Below are 23,054 nucleotides of genomic sequence, written 5' to 3'. Positions count from 1 at the left end.
CTCATAAAGCATCAGTGGGTTATCACTCTAGTCCAGCATTTTCAAGCTTGTAAGATTCCAACTCCCTTACAAGAGATATCAGATTCTTTCATAAATCACATGGACTAACAATGTTCCCTAAATGAACTTTCTCATCTTTGTGCTTCTGTTCATGTGATTGTCTCTACAGAGCACTTCCTGTCCAATATTTCCATGTAGCAGAAATCTTAGGACATTTTAACCCTTCTTCTTGCTCACACTCTATATTCACCTGATCACCAAGTTCTGTGCATTTTACCTCCAGAAACTCTCTTAAATTTGCCATTCCTTCTTCCCAATGTCAGTTTCAAAGCACAGCCCATCTTCTCTTGCCTACATTACACCAATCTTCAGAGGATCTGATATTATGCTAAAAAACACAGTACAATAGAAAATAGAGCAGAGTACATGTAGAAGCACACAGAAAGCAATCACAGAGGCAAGTACTGTCACTGTCCATCAACCACTGCTCAGAGAGGGGGAGCCTCAATATACAGATTCCAAGTAGTCTGAGCCACAGCCCAGGTCACACAATGGGGAGCCAGGATGCAAACTCAGATTAACCTAACTAAAATCTATGCTCTTGCCCTATACCACACCTCCTACAGGTATGGCAATGCTAACTTTCCAAAGGCTAGTTGAGTCTATCAGGGAGTTGTAATATCACTTTAGTAAGTTATGACCAGCATTTTTCTTTTTAAATAAAACACGGTACAATAGAAAATAGAGCAGAGCACATGTAGAAAACATATACCTTTCATGAACAGTGTATATATGTGTGTATACTATGTTGCAAAATACATTTCTTACTGGGTTTAACAGTAAAAAACCTGGATAGCCTAAAACTGTATCTTGAAAACACTAGGGACCTTTAGGTGAGTTAAGTTGAACTTAACAATGATCAAGACATAGACAATGTATTTTGGTGCCTTCCAAATTATTAGAGGATGCTCTATAACTATAATAGCTAACATTTATTCAACAATTAGTAATGTAATACAAATTATGCTAAATACTTTACATGAAACTTCACTGAATTATAATAATCCATTTTACAGAACAGGAAAATGAAATTCAAAAAAGTTAAGTATCTTGTTTGAGGAGAAGCATTATATACAAATTACTTTTAAAGTAGCTTTCCCAAGATAGTTATCAATTACAAAGTGAAACCTTTATGTGAAGAAACCTGGCAGAAACCACATGATCAAAGTTAATAAGACATATCAATTTCCCAGTAATAAGACATCTCAACATCATGAACCTCTGATTTAATGCACTGAGGACATACCAATTTTGTGGTATTCTTGTAAAAAATGTACAACTTTGATATAATTAAAACATCAGATCTGAATTGAGAAAGTGTACAAAATAACCAAGGAGTACTCTTCAAAGGCATTAAGGTAATGAAGAAAAGAGTACAAGACTGTTATAGATAGGAAGAGACTTGGCAACTATATGCAGTATGGGGTCCTACTAAAAGGACACTGGTGGAAGAACTGTTAAGATTTAAGTAAGATCTGTAGTTTAGTTATGAATACTGTACCATGGTTAATTTGATAATTATACAAGTGGTTATATAAGATGCGAACATTAGGGGAAGCTGGGTGAAAAATATACAGGAACTCTTGGACTTTGCAACTTTTCTGTAATTATAAATTTTTTTCAAAATGATATTTTTTAAAAATCAGTTATTGCAAAAGGAAGGGAAGAGGGAGGGGAAGACGGGTGGGAGGGAAGAAGAGAGGGAGAAAGGGGAAAAGGAAAAGTTGGGTAACTTGCCAAGGTCACCCAGCCAGTAACTGGAGAGACCTTAGTTTTGAGCTCAGATAGTCTGACTGCGGAGACGTCTCCTTCACTGCATGAAAGACAGAAGTGGTGAAAGGAGACTTATCCAACTGAAGTAGAGGGCATGTCTTTTGATACCCCAATTTAATTATCTCATAAAAAACTTTGCTACATATGGTTTAATTTATAGGACCTTTTCAGTGAATAAAATATATTCTTTTATTTAAAAAACAATAATAAATATGAAGTTAAAAAGTTATTTTGTGCTTTTATGGTCCATTTTTTTAAAATCTGTAATTCATAATATAAATAATAAACCATATGATCAGACTACTTAATCAAACCACTGCATTTTTCCAAAATTTTATATTGCCAATGAATTAAACCAGTTAGATAAGCATAAACATCATTTTCAAATAATGAAGTAAATTTCCCTTGTAAAACAAAAATAAAACCACAATGATGTGTACATATTCACACAAAATAAAGCAAGATAAAACAAGCAACAAAAAGCCCTGAAGATAAAATATTCCTTATTTCCCTGAAGTTAACACTATGGTCCTCATTACCTTACAGCTGTGCTAAAATACATAGTTTTTAATCTTCTCAAAAATATTAAGTGACTTATTGAGGACTCTTCCTCATTATATTAATTTTCAGGATAAGTCATTTAATTAGTTATTAAACATCTAGCTTTTAAAAATATCATTTATATTTTCCAGGAATAATGTTTTTTGAAAAGCCAAAATTTTTATATATAAATGACAGTTCAAAAGGTGACTAAATTAGTTACAGGATTTACAGAGTTCCATGTAGTCATTAGAAGTCACTAAGATTGATTAGTGACATGAAAACTACTGGTCTCACACATAAAAAATGATAAACACACCACAACTTTAGAACAACTCAACTGCATGGTAAATTTTAGGTAACTATTACTTTCTTCTTTACATTTTTTTATTTGCCATATTTTTTCAATGAACATTTTTATTAGTTAACAAATTGAGATTCTTTAGCATGAATTAAAATTGATTTGACACCAACGTGAAGTCCAAATATGCAAAGAAATGCCTTTTATATATATCATCAAAGAACAGGGTAAAGAAAAGCAATTTTTTCCAGTTTTATTGAGAAACTTTTGACATATGTCACTGTAGAAGTTTAACGTGTACAGCACGATGGTGTGATTTACATATACTGTGAAATGGTAAGTACAACAGGTTCAGCTAACACCCATATTCTCACATAGATACAACAAAAAGGAAAGAAAAGAATAAAGGAACAAATTTTTTTTTCCTTGTGATAAGAACTCAGGATTTGTACTCAACAATGTTCCTGTATTTCATACAGCAGTGTTAAAACTATAATCATCATTTTGTACATTACATCCCTGATACTTATTTACCTCATAACTGGAAGTCTGCACCTTTTGACCACCTTCCTCTAATCTTCCTTCTCCCCACCTCCTTGCCCTGGCCTCAGACAATCACCAGTCTGGTCTCTTTTTCTATATATTTGGGTTTTTTTCAGATTCCATTTTATGAGTGAGATTATATAGTATTTGTCTTTCTCTATCTGACTTATTTCATTTAGCATAATGCTTTCAAGGTCTGTCCACATTATTGCAAATGATAGGATTTCCGTTTTTATGGCTGAATAAGAGAAAATCATTTGCAAAATATCACTTATCCTAATAAACTGTTATCATAATAAAACATTAAAACAGGCAAAGAATGATATACTTTACTTACTGAGCCATAAGTGCATATTTTTAAATAAATAATAAAAATACCTCAAAATTATATATTCTGCTAGAAAATAAGTTTAATGCTTAAATTTATCCAAATTGAATTATGTCTCCTAAAATATAAACAAATTCAACTTCCTTACAATATATATTATACTGAAAAAGAGGTGGTACATATTTGATAGGTAGATATACATTCCCAACCAGTATTGTAAAGGATGCCACTGAATTTTTGTATCACTGTTTTAAAGGCAATGAACAATAGCACTGTACACAGAGCACTGTACACAGAACAGTAGCACTGTGCCCAATGCAGCACATACATGTGGAAAGCCAGAGCATCAGCTAGCCTCATATAAAACAACCATGAGAGGCTGTAAGCCTTGTACTGACTATCAAGAGTACTGGTATTAACAAATAAATATTAAAAATTCAGCACATCAAAGATATAGTTCCTGTTTACAAACCTGCTGATTACCATTACTTTTGACCCTGAACCCCCAACCTAGGACAGACTTACCATACCGCACACATCAAGGGAGCACAGACCTTAGAGCCTGCTATCTGAAGTTGTATCCTGGTCTTCTTCCTAGCTTCCTACCGTGCCTTGGGCAAATAACAACCTCTCTGTTTCTCAGTTTCCTCATGGGAAAACTGTAAAATGCAGATAATACAGGGAATCTATCTATTATGTTATAGGGTTTAAAAATAATGCATGTTAAGTATTTGACAGTGTATGGCACTGTAAGTGCTCAAAAAAGATTTGTAAGAATATATACAGCATTAAAATGGTAACACATTAGCCTAATAAGTATGTCACTGGTGATCTATAACCTCAAGGGTCTATTTCAAAATCTGCACTTCCAGATCTTGCTGTGAAACCTCTTTGATTCTCAGCAACATGATATGGAAAGCACATATCTGTTACATGCCTATTGAATCCTCTGTATTTTTGTATAATCCAAACACAAAAGAGATCAATATATAAGACAAAAATTGGTAAAGAAAAACACCAAGTCCTTGAAAATAGGCCACTAGAGGGCAATTTTCATGATGGCCGAACAAAGAAGAACCACCAATTGTTAAATGTATGACTACACAATCTCTCAAATAAAGAATGAATATGCTGGAGAGAAACTTATTGCTATTCATTTATTCAATAAGACATAGTGACTTCTGAAATAAATCAAACAAAATGGGCAAATTTTTGTGTATATTTAATATTATTAATATTATTTACTATTAACTTCTAAAAATCTACACTAGGAAAGTCAAACTTATTCTGAACAAAATGGAAGTAAATGCTGAATAATTAAAGCATTTTTTTTTTTACTGTTCAAGTATTTTCTTTTTATTAAGGTATCATTGATACACAATCTTATGCTCAGATTTCACATGAGCAACGTTGTGGTTACTACTTTTCCCCTACTATCAAGTCCCAACCATATACCCAATTAGTGTCACTGTCCATCAGCATAGTAAGCTTCTCTGTGCGATACTTCTTTCCACATGCCCCCCCCCCATATTATGTGTGCTAATCATAATGCCCCTTAATCTTCTTATTCCTCCCTTCCCACCCACTCTCCCCAAACCCTTTCCCTTTGGTAACTCTTAGTGCATTCTTGGGTTCTGTGAGTCTGCTGCTGTTTTGTTCCTTCAGTTTTTGCTTTGTTGTTATACTCCACATATGAGTGAAATCATTTGGTACTTATCTTTCTCTGCCTGGCTTATTTCACTGAGCATAATACCCTCTAGCTCCATCCATGTTGTTGCAAATGGTAGGATTTGTTTTCTTCTTATGGCTGAATAATATTCCATTGTGTGTATGTACCACATTGTCTTAATTAAAGAATTTTTTTTAAAGGTTTCTATATAGTTTTAGTCTTTTATTCTCTTAGGTATCTTAAAAATAAATTTTTATATTTTAGTTGATAGTAAATATCTATACTGCTGTGTGATTCTATGGAAAGTATGTGTATATAAAAAATCTTTTTTAAGAAAGACATATATATGCACAATGCATTCAAATAGCTAGCAGGTAATAATAAATATCTCTTCCATTTTATATTTTTCAGTATCTTCTCAATAAATAAAATGGGATGACACAAGAATAGCAACACACAGAGATCAAATTAATCTTGCTTACCATGCCAAACTGCTGCATGTCCATCCCACAGAGTTGCCACTGTCTTCCTTGCACCATCCCATAAGTTATGAGAATAGGCTTCTTTTAATACATTCTTCCTCTTATAAATGTGTAAGAAAATAATAGTAAGGTAGAGAAGAAATATTGTAAAGTAAGGGAGTATTAAAAGTATCAGTGGTGTAAAAACCCACAAGAGATAGTTTGCAAAATTCAAATAGTCCTCCAATTGCTCCACACCAAACCATTCTTCAAGTATGTGAATCAGACAAGTCATGTAGGGCACAGAATCCTGTCCTGTACCACAGGTTTGATTTTTGTCTATCATCTTTCTTCAGGTGAAAATGACAAATGCTGTCTCCTTCTTCATTGTCATGGCAGGTCTTTAATTTTGCCACTATCAGAGAAGGGAAAAATAATCCAATGTTATTCTCTTCATAGCTAAGAAATTAAATATTTTAGTCTACATAAGTACTATATAGAGTCATTTCTTAATACCAAAAATTAGTAGATTAATGGTTAACTTTGTTGCAGAATTCAATGTGAAAATTATAAGACACCATTTGCTCATGAAGCATGTCATGTTTAGCTTTTGAAATAACTCAAAAGCTATAACTGAGAAGGAAAACAAAGCTGATGAAGAATGAAATTTCAGATTGATCTTAATAATTTGACATCTTAAATGGATCATACTGAGTATTTGTATCTTAAACTAGGTTCTGTTGAGATATCTGTTCTTTACAAAAGAAAACATCAATATCTTATTCAATAAAAATAATCCAGTTCTTTAGGAAATGATATACATTTTGGGGTATTCTCTTATATATAAGCAGATTTATAGAAAACCTCTCTGTTCTTTTGACATCATGCAATAATTAAAATTTATCAGTATCTTACAGTCACTAAAATTTCTCTTAAATCTTAAATTACTAAAAGTAAAGCCATACAATTATTTTATTGCACTTTATAAACCAGTCACTTAACTTACCGGAAATTAAATAAATATCTTGTCCCAAGCTTCAATGTATGTATTCTGGAAAATATAGTATACAAATGGAAGAAAAATATGATTAAAAGAAGGTAATCATTAATATCCAGAGTTAGAATTTCCATAAAATAGTGAGATATGCACAAATCTGACAAATATTACAGCTCTGCATGAGTGTATCACAATTAAAAATTATATTCACATTACCAGTACTTAAGTGAGGACACTTCTATAGTTTAGTTGCACTGTATAAAGCCCCCCAAAGCTTTTTTTAAACTCAGAGCTATAAAAAAACTGCTGCCTCATAGAAAAGTAAGAAGTTCTGATATATAACTGACCATGTCTCTCCTTGGTAACTTTACCAGATAATAAGCTGAAGGTCAATGATATTCGATGATACTATTAGGTTAGCCCTTATGATCATGCTCTCCTATGTAAGATTTCCTTCTTCCATTCTTGTTTTCTCTAGTTCTTATTCTAAGAGATAATTTATCACTGCCCCATAGGACATAATCTTTCTGAAAACCATCTCAAATACTTGTGGGTGAGGCAAGAAATGAATAATTGGAAGAACAGGATACAGAGAGAGACAGACAGACATTTAAGAGCAATTATATGTTGTCTTTATACCAAGATTAACTTCCTAACTATTAGCAAGGCCTGCACTTTGACTTGTTCTCAAGGACAGAGGATTCAGTCTAATTTTCTTGTAACCAATAGCATTTATCTTGAGAAATCTGGGCCTGTTATGGTTAACCAAAGATGAATACAGCACACATTAAGGCCATAATTTATCAATGTTTGATCATTTAGAATGCAACATGTCAAACTTACTACTTTTTAAAATGAGAGCTTCCCCAACTAGGATGGCTGTAATAAAAAAAAAAAGAAAACAAGTATTGGTCATGATCTGGAGAAATCAGAACCTTCATACACTGCTGGGGGGAATATAAATGGTGTAGCCACTGTGGAAATCAGTTAACAGTTCCTTAAAAACTTAAACACAGAGTTACTATTAACCCAGTACTTCTCTCGTAGGTATATATCCCAGAGGACTGAAAATAGATATATTCACACAAACATTTGTATACAAACATTTTGACAGCAGCATTATTCATAATAGCCAAAAAGTGGAAACAACCCAAATATCCATTAGCTGATGAAAGGATAAACAAAATGTGCTATACCCATCCAACAGAAAATTATTTAGCCATACAAAGGAATGAAATACTGGTTTGTGCCAAAATATATAAGAACCTTGAAAACATTATACTAAATTTAAAAAGTCAGACACTAAAGACCACATTTTGTATGATTCCATTTATATGAAATACCAGAATTGGCTAATCTATAGAAACAGAAAGATTAGTGGATGCCAAGAGCTGGGGAAGGGGACAATGAGAGGCGTCTGATAAGGAAAATGGAGGTGTCTTTTTGAGACAATGAAAATGTTCCACAATTAAATCATAGCAGTGGTTGTACAACCTTGTGATACTAAAAACAACTAAGTTGTACATTTTGAAATAATGAATGTTATGGTGAATTATATCTCAACAGAAAAAGCTTTTTAAATAATTAATAAATTAAAATTTATAATAGCCTCTCAAATATGTTAAAAGGAACTTTTCCTAGGCCTAAAAGCCAATCATTTTGGTAATCTGATCCTTAATGCTTAATACACTGCCCCAATAATCTAGTCTCATTTTTTTATTTTTAATAGGATTGTAAAATCTTAGGATTTTAAAGCCTTATTAGTACCTCCCCCAACCAAACTGGTAATAGAATTTTACCTCTTATCCTCTACCACATTCTAATTTATTATACAAACTTAACAAACAGTAAGGGGAAGAGGGACAGTGTGCAGACAGACATCAGGGCGAGAGGTTAGACAGAAATCTTCATGAGATCTAGTCCCTTAACAGTGCCCCAGTGCTTCATGCAAGAACCTCCTCCACAGATGGTCATCCTTGGTTTTGATTTAAACCCTTCGAGAACAGAAAACTCAAAAGGTGTCCCATTCCATCTTCAAAACCATCTCCACCTTATGCTTACATCACCGTAACTTTTCCCTACTGGACCTAGATCTATAACATAGAACCTCTTCCATTAGACAACCTCTGTCTGAGGTCTCAGGATGGCTATCACAAGCTGAGCAATTGCCTTTGCTAGTCAGAATCCTTGATTCTTACAATCACTCCTCAGATTAGACTTTAGCTTCATAACCTTTCACCACTCAGGTAACTTCCTTTGATTGACTCCAGTTACCTGATATTGAGAGGGGCATAAACAGTAACCTACCTATGTCTCAGTTTGCTAAGACCTGTAAAACTGGAATAACAATATACATACTATGTTAGATGATAACAGGTGCTAGAGAGAAAAACATACAGCAGGGTAAGAGGATTATGGAAATCTATAGCAGGTGAGGGGGGAGGCGGGTACCAGGTAGTCTGGGAGGGCCTTTCCAAAAGGTACAATTGAGCAGAAACCTGAAGAAGTGAGAAAGCAAACCATGTGGGTATCTGGAATAGAATTTGTGGCTAAAAGAACAAGAAGTACAAAGGGTGTACACTTGGTGTAGTCTGAGAAGCATCATGGTCAGCTGAGGAAAAATGATAGGGAGAGCAGTCAAAAGTGGGCAGACAGCAGTAACAATTTAGAATCAGAATCAGATGGTGCAGGACCGAACAGTGTTGGGGCCTGTCCTTGACTAGGCCAGTGGGGACAGACTAGAGGGTACAAAAAAGGGGATGGCCCAGAGAAGACTTACATCATTGAGTCATTAATCCACTTCATAAATATTTATGGAGCAAGTAGTTTGTGCTCCACACTATTCCAAACACAGGGGATGTATGAGTCAACAAAATACATGGCTGGTTATATGAGAAAACATGTAAAGCACTTTGAAAAATAGGCATAGAGTTGGCACCTAACAAATATCAGCTAAATATAGACAGGTCTGAACTGTGCTCACCCAAATCTTTGACAAAAATGTGAACCAATAAGTGTCCCAAAACTTGTCATTAAAAACTATTAGAGTTTGAATAACAAGCTTTTGAGTTGATAAAAATACTTTTTAAAATATGAAAATGGCTTTAGAACTTAATGAATGCAACCTCTTGATTTTGCAGAAAACAAAAGTTAAACACAGCCAAGCTGACATGCCCAACATTACTAAATTAATTCAGTGAAAAAGTAAGAGCCAAAATTAAAATATGGTTCTCCTTCCTATTCTGGTTGTCATTACATTTTCTTTAATCTCTCTCTCTCTCTCTCTGACAGAAAAGCTGAAAGTATTAATATTGCAGTTTGTCTTTCCTCTACATCTGCCTCGCCCTTCTCTCCCTCCCATTTGCCATAGGTTGTACTTGACTCCTTATCATTTTATTTTAGCCCAATAAAAACTGAACTGTTAAAAGATGTTTTTGGGGAGATATAATATTTAAGTTATCAAATTCCAGGTAATTTCCTATCAAAAAAAATCTACAATAAAACACCGTCCTAGGCAGTTGACATGTTAAAATATCACCATGTTGGTATTGATAATGAGAAACACTATAAATGACTTTGTAGATGTCGAAAATTAGAATATCTCAAAAACTAATAGAGAACAGAGGATTTCTGTTTTGTTTGTTCTCTACAAAACCTTTAGGAAATGAACCTATTTTTAAACACACATTACCAGTACTTTTAGAACCATGTAGTAACAGACCCATTTCTTACTTTCAGTATGAGCCACAGTGGAGACATGCTGAAACTGCCAATTAAAATACTCACGGAAATATAAATTAACTTTCCCTTTTTCCTTTCCACATATTTTATAATGGTTCAACAGGGTTTAGTACTCACTTTTAAGTGATCAATAAATAATCAATAAATAAAATTGAAGTTTATCTAAATTTCAAGTAAAGTATCTGGCCAAACCTATTATTTTATCTTTAAACAATACCTTTTAGATTTCAAGCTTCAAACTCTAGGTTCTGATATGAATTACCTTTCAAAGTTGTTTTTTTTTTTAATTCTAGAATGTCAACATCTAGCTAAAATCTTCCCCCGTTTGATAATCACTATTCTTCCCTTATTTTCTGAACCTAATCTCATTCCAAAAATGTGGCACATCTATCCTGGTGTATCTACAACTGTGCAGCTCTTTACCTTCTTGAGTCATTAAATGGGCATCTCTGACATCAGAGCAAGGCACAAGGATGTGGGAATAAGCATTTCGTTTGAAAATTAATCTTTTATTTCCATTCACAGTAAACACGATCAAATTATTTTAATGACTGTTCTATACGTCTGGATTTTGCCTCAGTTTTTATATATTTTAAAGAAATATCAATGGCATTCTGGTCTTAATAGCAGAAACCAAGCCCTGAGTGCTCCAACAGCCTTGAAGTCTGAAAGTGCTTCTTTGTAGAAGCTGCTTGGGCAGTATCAACGCATACCACATTAAATACTGACTGCTTTCTTTCAAATCTAGCAGTGATGTTGCAGTTTTAGACGCCCTGGTTATGTGCAAGAATATTTTTCTTATTAATCAGCAGCTTGAAGACAGAGACCTGTTTTGCAGGCGGCAAACCCCAGCGACGAGACAGTGCCCGACGCATATAAAGTATGCATCCACCCAAACTATTAGTAGTAGCATACATGATAGGTCTGGTAACACAGTTTCACCTAGTCCTTTCAACAGCCCTAGGAAACAGGTACTATGAATCACCCCTATTCTACAGAATATCACCAAGAGGCTCGGAGAGGTGAGTCGCCCGCCCAGGTCACACAGGTAATAAAGGCGCACAAACCAGGAGTCTTGATGGGTCTGGACGCGCGATCCCTCTGTCACCACTCATGTAGCCTCTCAAGTACACTCTCGTGATAATCACGTCATTTCCTTTAGCTTTTATACAAGGTAGGCTCAATTCAGATGCCGGAATCAGATCTCTCGGCAAGACAAGAGGCCTCTAGTGAGTCTGGAGTCACCTCGCCCACCACCTAAATTGAAACAAGCCCAACTGGAGGTTTTGAGCGCGAGGGAGATGCAGGGCGAGGTGAATAGGATCTTTGTGACCCAGAAGGGCCTCCCCTCCCTGCCGCTCCGGTGCCTGGACCAAACCCCGAGTCCTGCGGGGAGCAGAACATGCCCGTCCGGGCCGGCGGCTCCCGAGCGGCCCCAGGAGAATGGACGCGCGGCCGCGGCCGCTCCTAGCCCCGCGAGACTGACGCGCCGCCCGGCATCGGGCGGGGAAGAGCGCGCGGAGGCCCAGCGGGGCCGACGCACCTCGGGCGGGAGGCGGCAGGCGCGGCTCGTCCTCTCCCGCAAGCGGCGGGAGCTCTCCGGTGGCTCAGCGACCCAGGGAAGCGGAGAGATTTGAGCGGCCGGTTTTCCCCGCGCAACCTGTAAAGCACAAGGCAGAGGCGGCTGTATCCCGGGCGGCGCTCAGTGTGACACCTCCCTTCGCCCAGCCCCTTCCTGTGGCGGCCCGGAGGCACTTCCGGCGGCGGCCCCGCAGCTCGCTCGCGGATCGAGCCGCTCCGTGCTTGTTCCTCACTCCTCACCCACGAGGCGCGCGGCCGAGGCCTTCCTTCGGTCCGCGGGAGCCGAGGCGAGGCCGGAGGCCGGGCTCGTGCCGCTTCCGCAGGGCTTCCTCCTCCGTGTTGGTAAAATGTGCTGCGAGAAGTGGAGCCGCGTGGCCGAAATGTTTCTCTTCATTGAGGACCTGGAGGAGGATTGTAAGATCCTCTGCCTCTGCTCCAGGGCATTTGTGGAGTAAGTACCGACGTGTTCCTCTTCATTTCCAGCACGATTATTTCCCAGAAATGGAGGCGTTGCAAACTAGTTGCAATTGATCCCTGAAACCAAGGCCAGAGTATGTGCCCCTGGGGCAAGGTGATGTGTAAGAAGGAAAACAAGTCGTTAGACTTGACGGAGCGGTCGCCTACTGCCACTAAGTGAAGGAGTAAACAGCTTTGTAGATTGTTAGGAAAAAACGTGGTAGCTCATGTATGTCATTTCATTTTTAAGTTGAGGGGACATTTTAAAATTGGGGAAAGTGAACCTTAAAAAGGAAATCGGTAATGGATATGATGTCACAAGGTGACGGTTTAAATTTGAGTAACTTTTTGGGGCTAACATCTTTTTTAAAACCTTAAGATGTGCTAAAGTGTAAATGCACATAAATGGAACTTATAATTACCTTAGATAAAACATTTAACTCATTATAGCAGTTTTTGAGCTGTCTGTATTTTTGGAAAATACTTGTTTCCGGTAGCAATTGCTCTGCATGGGAAGGTAGCTGAGGAGTAGGAAAAAACTGAAGAATTAGATTCTACGGATGGCTTATTTTTTAATATGTGTGTGAAGTAATAAGCCCCTTGAATCTTCATCTCTAAAACAGGTGTATTTACCCTAATCCTCTCACAAGCTCATTGTAAGATTCAACTTGTGGAAGTGAATTTTATGTGCTAGAATTTGAATGTAATTTAATGCAGTAGAGTTTTAAGTTTGGAGGAATTCTTACTAATCGTGTGTTTTCATGGAATATAGGAAAAGAAATTAAAGACTACGTTAAATTTAATGTAAAAAGCATTGTGTTTGTATTCATGTGTTCTTTCAAGGAATGCTATTTGTGCTCTTGTATTAGGCCTGTTGGTAGGCACTGGGTGCAAGACACAGGCGGTCCCTACCCACTTTGCATTTACTTTTTCAGCAAAGGATGTCAATATTAAGATGACTTACATAATTATTTTGTTAATTATACTTGTAAGTGCTATAGGAGGGAAGTACAGGATGCTGTGATAACAAAAACCTAACCTGAAATCCCAGAGATTTCTTTGAGGAAGTAACATTTGAAAAGAGGTCTTAGGATAGTGAGTGGAAATAAACTGGGGTATGTTTGAGGAGGAGGAAGCATTCCCAGCGAACAGAACTCTGTGTAAACCCCTTCAGGGAGCAAACCAAAGCCTGAAACAAAATGACCAAGAAAGAAAGATAGCAGATAGGATTGGTGAGGTAGGCAGGGTCAAAACATGCAGGACTTTGTAGAAGCCAGGCTCAGATTTGCAGTTTAAATGTTACACTGTAACAGCAACATGGAGATGGTTTGGAGGAGAACCACTTAAAACCATTTTCCCCATAATAGAATATGGTGTGGTTGATTAGGATTGGTGGCAGTGGAAATGAAGGAAGGAGAAAATATCAGAGAAACTGATGTAAACTGAATGAAAAATCAAGGCTGGGAAGGAGGAGACTAGGTCAAGTGTAACTCACTGTTTTCTGGCTTGTTCTGATGCTTTTCACTGAAATAGAGACCTCAGAAGACTCATGGGTTTTTATTTTGGGACAGCAGTGAGAAGACAGTCAATTTTGGACATCCTGATTTTGAAGTACCTAAGAAATGTCCCAGGATAGATGTTACAGGTAGTTGGATACATTGGTTTGGAGCTTTGGAGATGTCTGTGCTATCTTAAAAACTTGAGGCATTCTAGTGCAAACAGTAATTGAAAGCCATGCTTGGGGAGGGTTATGGAGGTGGGATCCATCCTTGAGGATTTCCAACATTTTAAAGATGAAAAGAGGAGGAGACATGGATTAACTGAGAAAGGTAGAAGGCAAGCTCAAGTATGCTGTCACCAAACTTTTGAAGGAGTTACATTCGAAAGCTGCTGTAGTATCAAGCAAATGAGAAACTAAAAATATCCACTAGAATTGGCAAAAAAAAAAATCTTTTTTATCTACCAAACTGATGACTCACTCAGTGTCAGGCACTGACTTTTTTACTTTTTTTTTCCATTTAGGCATCCCAGCAGCCCCCTTAGGTATGTCTTATTACCCTTACTGAATTTATCCAGGCAGAAAACCAGGTCTCAGTTATTGGTCTTAAAAAAATCACACAGCCAGTTAGGTGAATACACTAACCCCAGGTCTGTGTGACTCCAAAGCTTTTCTACTGTCCTCTTGTTAGTCTAGAACATGTGATCTTATTGATTCTTCCTGATTAAGATATTAAAGACATCTAAAGCCATTAGAACAGATGGTGACCTGTGATACTTTCACATATATATTCTAGTTGAGATAGATTCTGGAAACTAAAGAGCCTGTATTTACCTCTGATCAGACCCATGTGACAGTGTCTGGTAGTGATCTCTAGTATTCTGTATACAGCACAACAAAGTCATTTGTTGAGTTTTTCCCCACAAGTTCCTGAGCTGTAAATTAAGAGCACCAGCCTTAGACACAGAGTATCTATCTGTTTACACCTCACCTCTACCAAAACTTAGCTGTATGGCCTTGGGCAAGTCACATAGTATTTCTGGGAGCCCATTGCAGCACTCTCAGAAAGGACCTCTTTTCCCTTATACTGTTTGAAACTAATTAACTGTTGTCTACTGTTTTCAGTAGAGAAATTGCTTCTAGTACTTCAGAAATTTCTGAGAATCATTACTTCAGCATGTATTTTGCCCACCCATGTGTCAGGTACTGTGATAAAAGGATGACTTTGGCATGGTAGTGATAATTGTTGTATTCAAGAGATGATGATGAACTGCTCAGTCAGGGCTCTTAGGGGGTTACTACAATCCAGGCCTGGTCTCCACTTTGCAATTTAACTCAGCAGTTAAGGTTTATTTAGTCCTTGCAGTATGCCACGTTCAAGTACTCATCCAGAATCACCATACTCTGTGGATTTAGTTGATAGAGCAGGTGCTTTATAGAAAACACTTAACAAGTATAACAGGAAATTTGAATACCAGGCATCAGAAATACATCTTTCCCAGTGATGAATGCTCTTAGAGGTACTTGAAAGTTGCCTAAGCAGGAAACAGTTTCCATAAAAGTTTAAAAGCTGGCATTCTCTCTGCTTTGCTAATCTTTCTACCTCATTCTCCATAGCCTTGGTACATACTAGTAATAACCTTGGACACCAGTTTCACCTCTCATCCATGAAGAAGGGTCTCTCTGCTCCTTTCTCAGGACCTGGCATGACCTGTTAAGCTACCTAGTCCCCAGAAGGCATGCAGGCTGGAACTGTGATGGGGGCTGTGGAGCTTACTAGAAAAGATTACCTGTCTGTGTGTTGGAGGTGCAGACCAAGAAAAGAGAGTCCTCTCGCATATGGTACCAACCAAGGCCACACACTTAATTCTTAGCCTGCAGCCCAGTCAAGTCTTGGTGCTGTCTTCATGAAGCCTCCTTTCCAAAAAAGAAGAGCAAGGAATGTAAGTTATAAAATAAAATGAGTTGAGAGAAATCCTCATGCAATACCTGTAGAAAGCAACATATGACTGTACTTCAATTAAAGTGACGTGACTTTATTTAAAGCACAACTTAATTAGCATAAAAATCTATTACTTTGAATTTAGTCTTTTTGAACTTAAACATGCATTTATTCCATTATGGATAATTTCATACATATTCTTAAAACTGAGAAGCTCTACTTTACTTTTAGAAGCTACATTCTGAGTTCAGTATTGGTAAGGAGAAAAGAATGGTTTTTTCCTTCAGATCACTTAATGTTCAGACAAATTAGAACCCCTTAGAACAAAAATAACTTGGAGATAAGATCTTGAAATTGTTGTCAGTAGTCATGGCTAAGTACTTGGGAGTGGGAGACAGGGTGAAGTTCAGAGTTTGTAAGTGTAATTCTGACTTTGCAGGCAGGAAAAGGTCTGTCCCAGACTCTTAAAACAACAGATTTGATTGTCAGCAGAATTCTAGAATAAATTATTAAACTGAAAAATTAGTACCATATAGCAGAAAACATAGAAAGTAAGCATTAGCATAGGTGCCAAACAACTTCTCAGTAATTGAGTTGATTCTCATACTAAGTAGGATTATTTGTATACCTCCCCTCAAGGGCACAAAGTAAAACACAATAGTGTAACTGATTTTTATTTTCTGAGGATAGTATATTAACATAACGTCTTATGAACTCTGTAATTAGAGTAGTAATCCTATTTTCTCCACACACTTAAGTTTCTGTAAGTTATCCGTATGAAGAAGACAGAATTGCAATGTTACGGAACTCTTAAAAACAATCATTACAGTGGCTGTGCAGTAACATGAAAAGATACCTTGTATTACTTAACATACCTAAATATAAAATACCTACTCTGATTACAATTATGTAAAAATTTTGTGTATTTATATGCAAAGCCTGGAATAGAACATAGATAGGAAAATGCAGAAATGATGGAGTGGTAGATTTTTGTTATAAATTTGCTTGTGCTATAAATAATAGGCTTTAATTACTTAGTTATTTTTTAGGTAATTCATTTGGAAATAATTTAAAACTTACAAAAAAACAGTTCAGGGAAATCCCATATTCCCCTCACCCAAGTTTACCAAGTGTGAACGATTAACTACATTTGCTTCATCTCTCCCTTTCCATACACATACATGCATGTACACACAGATAATCATTAGTCTTTTTCTGAGCCATTTAAGACCAAGAGATTCTCCATCATTCCTTAATCTCCACTGTGTATTTTACCAAAAGAAGGATATTCTCTTACATAACCATTGTAGTCGATTCAAATTTCCCCAACTTTCTCAACTGTTTCTCTTTCCTTTCTGATGGAGCGTTCCACGTAGTTCCACATGTTATATTTACTTGTCTTGCCATTATTCTCCAATCTGGACAAATTCTTTACTCTTCCCTTCCTTTCATGCCCTCAGCAGTTTAAAAACTACAGACTTTACTTTCTGTAGGATAACCTTACTTAACCTGGGTCTGTTTGACATTTCCATAGGCACAGAACTGGGCCATGCCTTCTTGGCAGGAATGCTACAGAAAGGGTCCTATGCTTGGCTGTGCGTCCCTTCGGAAGTCGCTTTCTATAGACCCATGCCACCACTGTGGCCTTGACCTCCATCTCCTAATGTTGCTGTTTCCCAGGTTCCTCCACTGTAAAATCACAGTGGTTCCCTTTCTATGAATTAGTATTTTATCAGCAGATATTCCAACATGACACATGTTCATGTCTGAGTCAGCTACCTCTGAAGGTTGCTAAAGAATGATTCTGTTTCCCTCATAGCTTCTGTTTTGTTTTGGGTTTTTGGTATCATTAATATACAATCACATGAGCAACACTGTGGTTACTAGATTCCCCCCATTATCAAGTCCCCACCACATACCCCATTACAGTCACTGTCCATCAGCATAGTAAGATGCTATAGAGTCACTACTTGTCTTCTCTGTGCTATACTGCCTTCGCTTCTGTTTTTATTACTTTGCATTCTATATGAGCACTTTCCCTTCTCTCTCATGTGTTTGTTTTTTCCTTTATTTATATTAACATGGGCTCTAAACTGTTAGTTTATTAATGGGTTATATTCCATTTTTATTGTTATTTGTTTGGTATTCAACTGTCTCAGTTTTGGCTGGTGGAGGTCCCTTGAGTATCTCCTGTATCCTTTTGCTGTGTCACTGGCATTCTTTGAACTCTTCCAAACCAACATAATAAGATGATCCTAGTTTATCTTTTATAGTCTATGCTTCAGCTTGAAATTGCCATTTCTCCAAGGCACCTTGGTTCCTTTTAGTGTAGAATACTATGCATAAACCAAGACCTAGGTGCTCATTATGCTCACTGCTCCTGGAATGTCATCTTTCTGCACTCTCTTGGCAGACAACATTAGGCAGTATATATGCGTATTTTACATACACACATAAATATGTGTAGGAGCCTCTTGGCTATCATTATCCTCCATACACATGACCAGTCTTGCAACCATATCTGCCCTCTCCTCCACCCGACAGCTTAGTGCCCTTGTCCTTGGGTGCTGACGGCACATGATTGATGCCTCTGCAGCTGCTGCTCTCCCTGCTGCCCTGGCCCCTTCCACCATCCCATGCCTTGGGGGCCGGTGGGCATGCTACCAAAGCACACTTGCACTTCATCCCCTCTGCCATGTACTGCCCTGCTGGGAGTCACTTTATATTTTATAAAGTGTCAAAAAATATATTAAGCACACAAGAATTTCATTTTGTTGAATTTATTATAGGTAGGTCCATTAGAAAAGTAGTATTAGCTATTACTTGAAGACGGCCTTATTATGGCAGTTATGATGGAGTTTATTACAGCTGAATTTACTGGTAGAAAGATAATAATAGCAACATTTCCTCCCTTTTCAAGTGGTCTGTTAAGTTTATTTTGGTTATATGATTTCCAATCTTAGTAAATAGAGAAAAATTTAGAAGTACATATGTAAAGAAAGGTTTAACCATTCACTGTTTTTAAAAATCATGAGACTGGATTGTTTTGTCTTATGTTTCAACGTGATAAAATATTTGAATAAGAACTTTGTTGTATGGTACTCCCCAAAACAGCCTTTGCCTGGACCATGAATGTCTTGTCTACTAGGCAATGGCTAATTTGTTCTATTTGCAAACAGACTTGTGTCTGCATGTGGATTTATATATGTATAAGATAAATCTTTCCATTTCTATGCTCACTTCTTACAGTAAATTTAGGGAACACCTTCATTGTTTATATATCACAAGGAGGATTGAATTCTTCCCCCAGTATCCAGAACTACCACTCAGTTTTAATAATTAGTGGTTGTAAATGCTTGCCATGTTGTATGTACTAAATATTTTACATAAACTGGCACCCTTTGTAACAACCCCATAAAATATGTATTACTACCTCCATATTCCAGATGAGAAAAATATAGTAGCAGATTGGTTTTCTGTTCTTTAACTTTTTATTAACTAATCTATGCTGCCTTGAACCTGTTTTATTTTCTTTCTGAATTTATAATTGAGTTTACTTCAATATTGACTGTTTAATTTGCTTCACAGAGATCGAAAATTATGCAATTTAGGATTAAAAGGCTACTTTGTCAAAGACAGTGGCAGCAATGCAGGTAATACAGTATAAAACTCTATAGCCCTTTTTCGCTCAAACTAACCATAATGGTGTATTAAGTTGTTATAATATTATTAACTTGTTAATATGTATTAACTTGTTATAATACTGTATTGATTTGTTAGCATAAAAATTAAAATTGACAAATATTCTGTTCTTGTAGATAGTCCTTATTGTTTATTATAATGTGGCTTTATAGCCTCTATCAAAGCATCTCTTCTTTCCCTGTAGCTGGTTCCTGTGTGGACCTAAGGTAGCCTCTTTTTCCCTGTGTAGCATTTCCTCCTGAGTTGTCACCATTGGATGAGAGCAACCCAAAATTTGAAGCTTTGGGAAGTAGAGAACATATATTTTTTAGCAGAATTTTATTGTGTTAAAAGTTAAACTGAGGCACATTAAAAATTTTCAAGTTTATTTGTGCATACATCTATGAAGACTGGGCAGCACCAAACCAAAGGTGGTTAGGAACGCTGCATGACAGGAGCCAGAGGAAGGGTTTTATAGAGAAGATGCAGGCGCCATGCTGGGAAGTGATTGAATTTGTTATAGCTTAAGCAGTGGAAAGCATAGTTGGCTGTGCGTGATTGGTGGCTTTTAAGTTTCTTTTTCTTAGATACAAGTGCTTTGACTCTGGCCTAGATTTTGGTTTGCTTACATCAGCTACCAAGGCAGAGCCACCTGTTTAATGGCCTCCTTGTTTAAATACTTTTGTACAGATAAATTATTCAGGATGAATTCCAAGTGAACGTCCACAGTCTTTTGCCTAAAGTAAAGAGGCTGCCATCTGGGCTAACTTTCCCAAATAATAAATAGAATTTGTTCTATACTGTGAGCTTCACCTAGTTACCTAAAAACCATCTTGAGCTCTCTTAGATTTTCCTATCATGACTCCATTTGTTCTTTTCACACAGATCTTTTATGTTTCTCTAGACACAGGAAATGGCAGCATGAATTAATAGGCTAAAATCAGCACAAGTAAAATGTGTCATGTTACCCTTGAAAATCCTTTAATGGAGCAATCACTATTTCTTCAATTAAACACTAGATGAAATGTTGAGTTTGCGTTTCAGTGTAATGCTGCACAAATAAGGTTACTTTAGACACTAGGCTCCCACTGAACGTAAGAAATACATATACCATGAAAGGAGCATAACTCTTAGCTGATTCATTGTCCCTAGTTTGCTCTCTCCTGAGCTTTCGTAAGTTCATTCACTGGAATGGTGAGTGGAATCCCCTTCCTTACTTAAATGCCTTTTTTCCCCCTTTGTTTTAGTAGAATGTGTCCACACAAGATTTCTTTTTTTCAGTCTCCATGTTTGCTATGTGAAATTTACTGTCTATTACCTTAGATCATTTAGCTGGAGTGCAGCTCAGACCTAATTGAGTATGCTAATAATAGAAAGTGATTTTTATCTCACATTTAAAATTCTTAATAGAGTATTTGAATGGCATTTGTCCAGTTAGTGGTATGACCTACTTTTTGTAACCATATTAAGATAAAGTAACACTTGTTTTAACAAAGCAGGTTCAATAAGACCTAGAATTAGAGGGCTTGAAAGGGTCAGTCAGTTCAGTGGATTTCAGACTTCTAATAACAGAATGCTTTTATTAGATCTACTTTCCTACAGAGTCCCAGGATGTAAATCCCAATTGTGATTGCAGTACCCATGAGGGGCCCAAAGACGTACCTCTCACCTCTTCTACCAGCTCCTAAAATGACTTCACAAATCATTATTTTAAGTCCATTGATTTAGTTTGGTAATACTGCAGAAAAAGAATATGAATGGAAGTATTTCCCCTGTGGTTACCCTACCAGGTTCCTTCTTATATCCAGCACAGAGGAAATGCTCAGTAAACACAAGTTGATTGGGCAGCTGGATGAATAGTGGCAGGCAAAGCCAGACCAGGAATTGTCTCTTGATTCTTAGTTGGCTGTTTTTTTACTGGTCCATATTGTCATCGGTTCCTTTTCTTTCTCCACTTAACAATTAAACCATTTGCATTAATCTGGGTCTAAGGTTGATAAAACCTGTGTTTAAATTTTCTCTAAAACTAACAAATGCTATCTGTAGGAGACCATGCTACAGAAGAAGAGGAAGATGGCTACTCCCAGGGCACTACAGAGTCACATGACAGCAAAGGCATGGACCTAGATGAAAGTGAACTTGATTCTGAGGCTGAGCTCATGAGAAGCATGGGACTGCCACTTCAGTTTGGTGGGGTATCTGCACATAAGAATTTTGAGGTATTGGTTTACTTTTATTTTGTTTCTTAGTTTTCTTCAATACCACATGGAATTTTTCTATCCGAAATCTAATACATTCATAAATTAGAGTATACCACTCATCTTAAATGTGTGTATTTATAAATTAACCAACACTACAAGTTATGATGTGTCCCAGGTGTGATTGTTCCTGCTTTTGGGAATTTAGATAGTAATATCCCCTTGTTTTTATAACTGAAAGCCCAGGGTGGGAGTTTGAGTGTGTTTTGTTTCATTTGACATCAAAAAAGACTTGGATTCTATTTTGTCTTTCAGTTGATGAAATACATTTTATATTTGTTATTTTATCTAGGTGTCTATGAATAGTAGAAATAAAGTTAAAATAAAAAAGAAAAATAAAAAACTTCAAAAGAAGTACTTAGATGAAATTATGAGAGAATCTTGGAGACCAGAATATGAAGAGGATGACTTTCTGGCTTCCGATGATCCATCTTCAGTTGGCCAGTGTGAGAACACCAGAACGTGTAACCCTCAAACCAAAAGAGACACTGAAACTGAAAATCTTCCTGCTGAAAATACATTATCTCCAAAGCTAGAAATTACGAAGAAATGGGAAGAGTATTGGAATGAATATGGTGGAGGACTGCTGTGGCAAAGCTGGCAAGAAAAACATTCAGATCAAACTCTATGTTCTGAACCTTGGAACATTCCTGATACAAAGGAAGAATGGGAACAACACTATAGCCAACTTTATTGGTATTATTTGGAACAGTTCCACTATTGGGAAGCTCAGGGTTGGACTTTTGATGCCTCACAAACCTGTGATACAGATACTTGTGGGTCTAAAGTAGAAGTTGACAGTGAGAATGATGAAAGTTGTGTGAAAGCAGACTTAATTTCTTTCCCATCCCCATCTGTTACAGTTGATAGTGAAAGCTGTAGTTCAAGTGATAAAGAGCATAATGAAATACTTGATGGAATTAGTAACATAAGTCTGAATTCAGAGGCCATAGAACAGAGCCAGTTGGATTCCTCTGTGAGCTGTGATGGGCATCAGTGGCTAAGTGAAGTTAACAGCAGAAAAGAATGCCCTGCTTCTGGCCAAGGAGAACCATGTAATGGAGGAGCCAAGGAAAGTACCTCATCTGGGAATAGCAGCACAAACCAACCAGCTCAGGGTAAGACTGGCCAAGACTTACCCTACTAAGTAATGGTTAGGAAAATGAATCTGTTTAATAACAAGATAACACTAATCCTTTATGGTGGTATAATGAAATGATCCATC

At 37.0% G+C, this 23,054-nt stretch overlaps 2 protein-coding genes across 12 annotated transcripts in view; one reads left to right on the top strand and one right to left on the bottom strand.

The window, feature by feature from the left end:
- Positions 1 to 12,096, bottom strand: part of TMEM68 (transmembrane protein 68) — a 40,853-nt gene extending 28,757 nt beyond the window's left edge. For 8 of the 11 annotated variants that reach the window (XR_012128182.1, XM_073229543.1, XM_073229544.1 and 5 more), the window contains exons 1-3: positions 11,957 to 12,094; positions 6,682 to 6,726; positions 5,697 to 6,090 (exon numbers count right to left, since the gene is read on the bottom strand). Coding sequence is in view for 10 of the 11 variants with exons in the window: in XM_073229543.1 (XP_073085644.1) it covers positions 5,697 to 6,021 (325 nt within the window). In the remaining variant the exon portion in view is untranslated. Of the gene's footprint in view, positions 1 to 5,696; positions 6,091 to 6,681; positions 6,727 to 7,515; positions 7,552 to 11,480; positions 11,671 to 11,956 lie in introns of all 11 variants that reach the window. The other 3 variants (XM_073229540.1, XM_073229541.1, XM_073229539.1) reach the window with 3 other exon arrangements.
- A 15-nt stretch (positions 12,097 to 12,111) lies between these two features.
- The window catches only part of TGS1 (trimethylguanosine synthase 1), a 49,758-nt gene continuing 38,815 nt past the window's right edge, over positions 12,112 to 23,054 (top strand). Inside the window, exons 1-5 of the mRNA XM_073229537.1 lie at positions 12,112 to 12,243; positions 12,282 to 12,445; positions 19,479 to 19,543; positions 21,618 to 21,790; positions 22,122 to 22,947. Coding sequence (XP_073085638.1) covers positions 12,342 to 12,445; positions 19,479 to 19,543; positions 21,618 to 21,790; positions 22,122 to 22,947 — 1,168 coding nt within the window. The 5' untranslated portion in view covers positions 12,112 to 12,243; positions 12,282 to 12,341. The remainder of the gene's footprint in view (positions 12,244 to 12,281; positions 12,446 to 19,478; positions 19,544 to 21,617; positions 21,791 to 22,121; positions 22,948 to 23,054) is intronic.

Source organism: Manis javanica, chromosome 2 (genome assembly GCF_040802235.1).
Source record: "Manis javanica isolate MJ-LG chromosome 2, MJ_LKY, whole genome shotgun sequence".
In the NCBI taxonomy this organism is placed as follows: Eukaryota; Metazoa; Chordata; class Mammalia; order Pholidota; family Manidae; genus Manis; species Manis javanica.
This window is presented reverse-complemented; position numbering and strand designations above follow the sequence as displayed.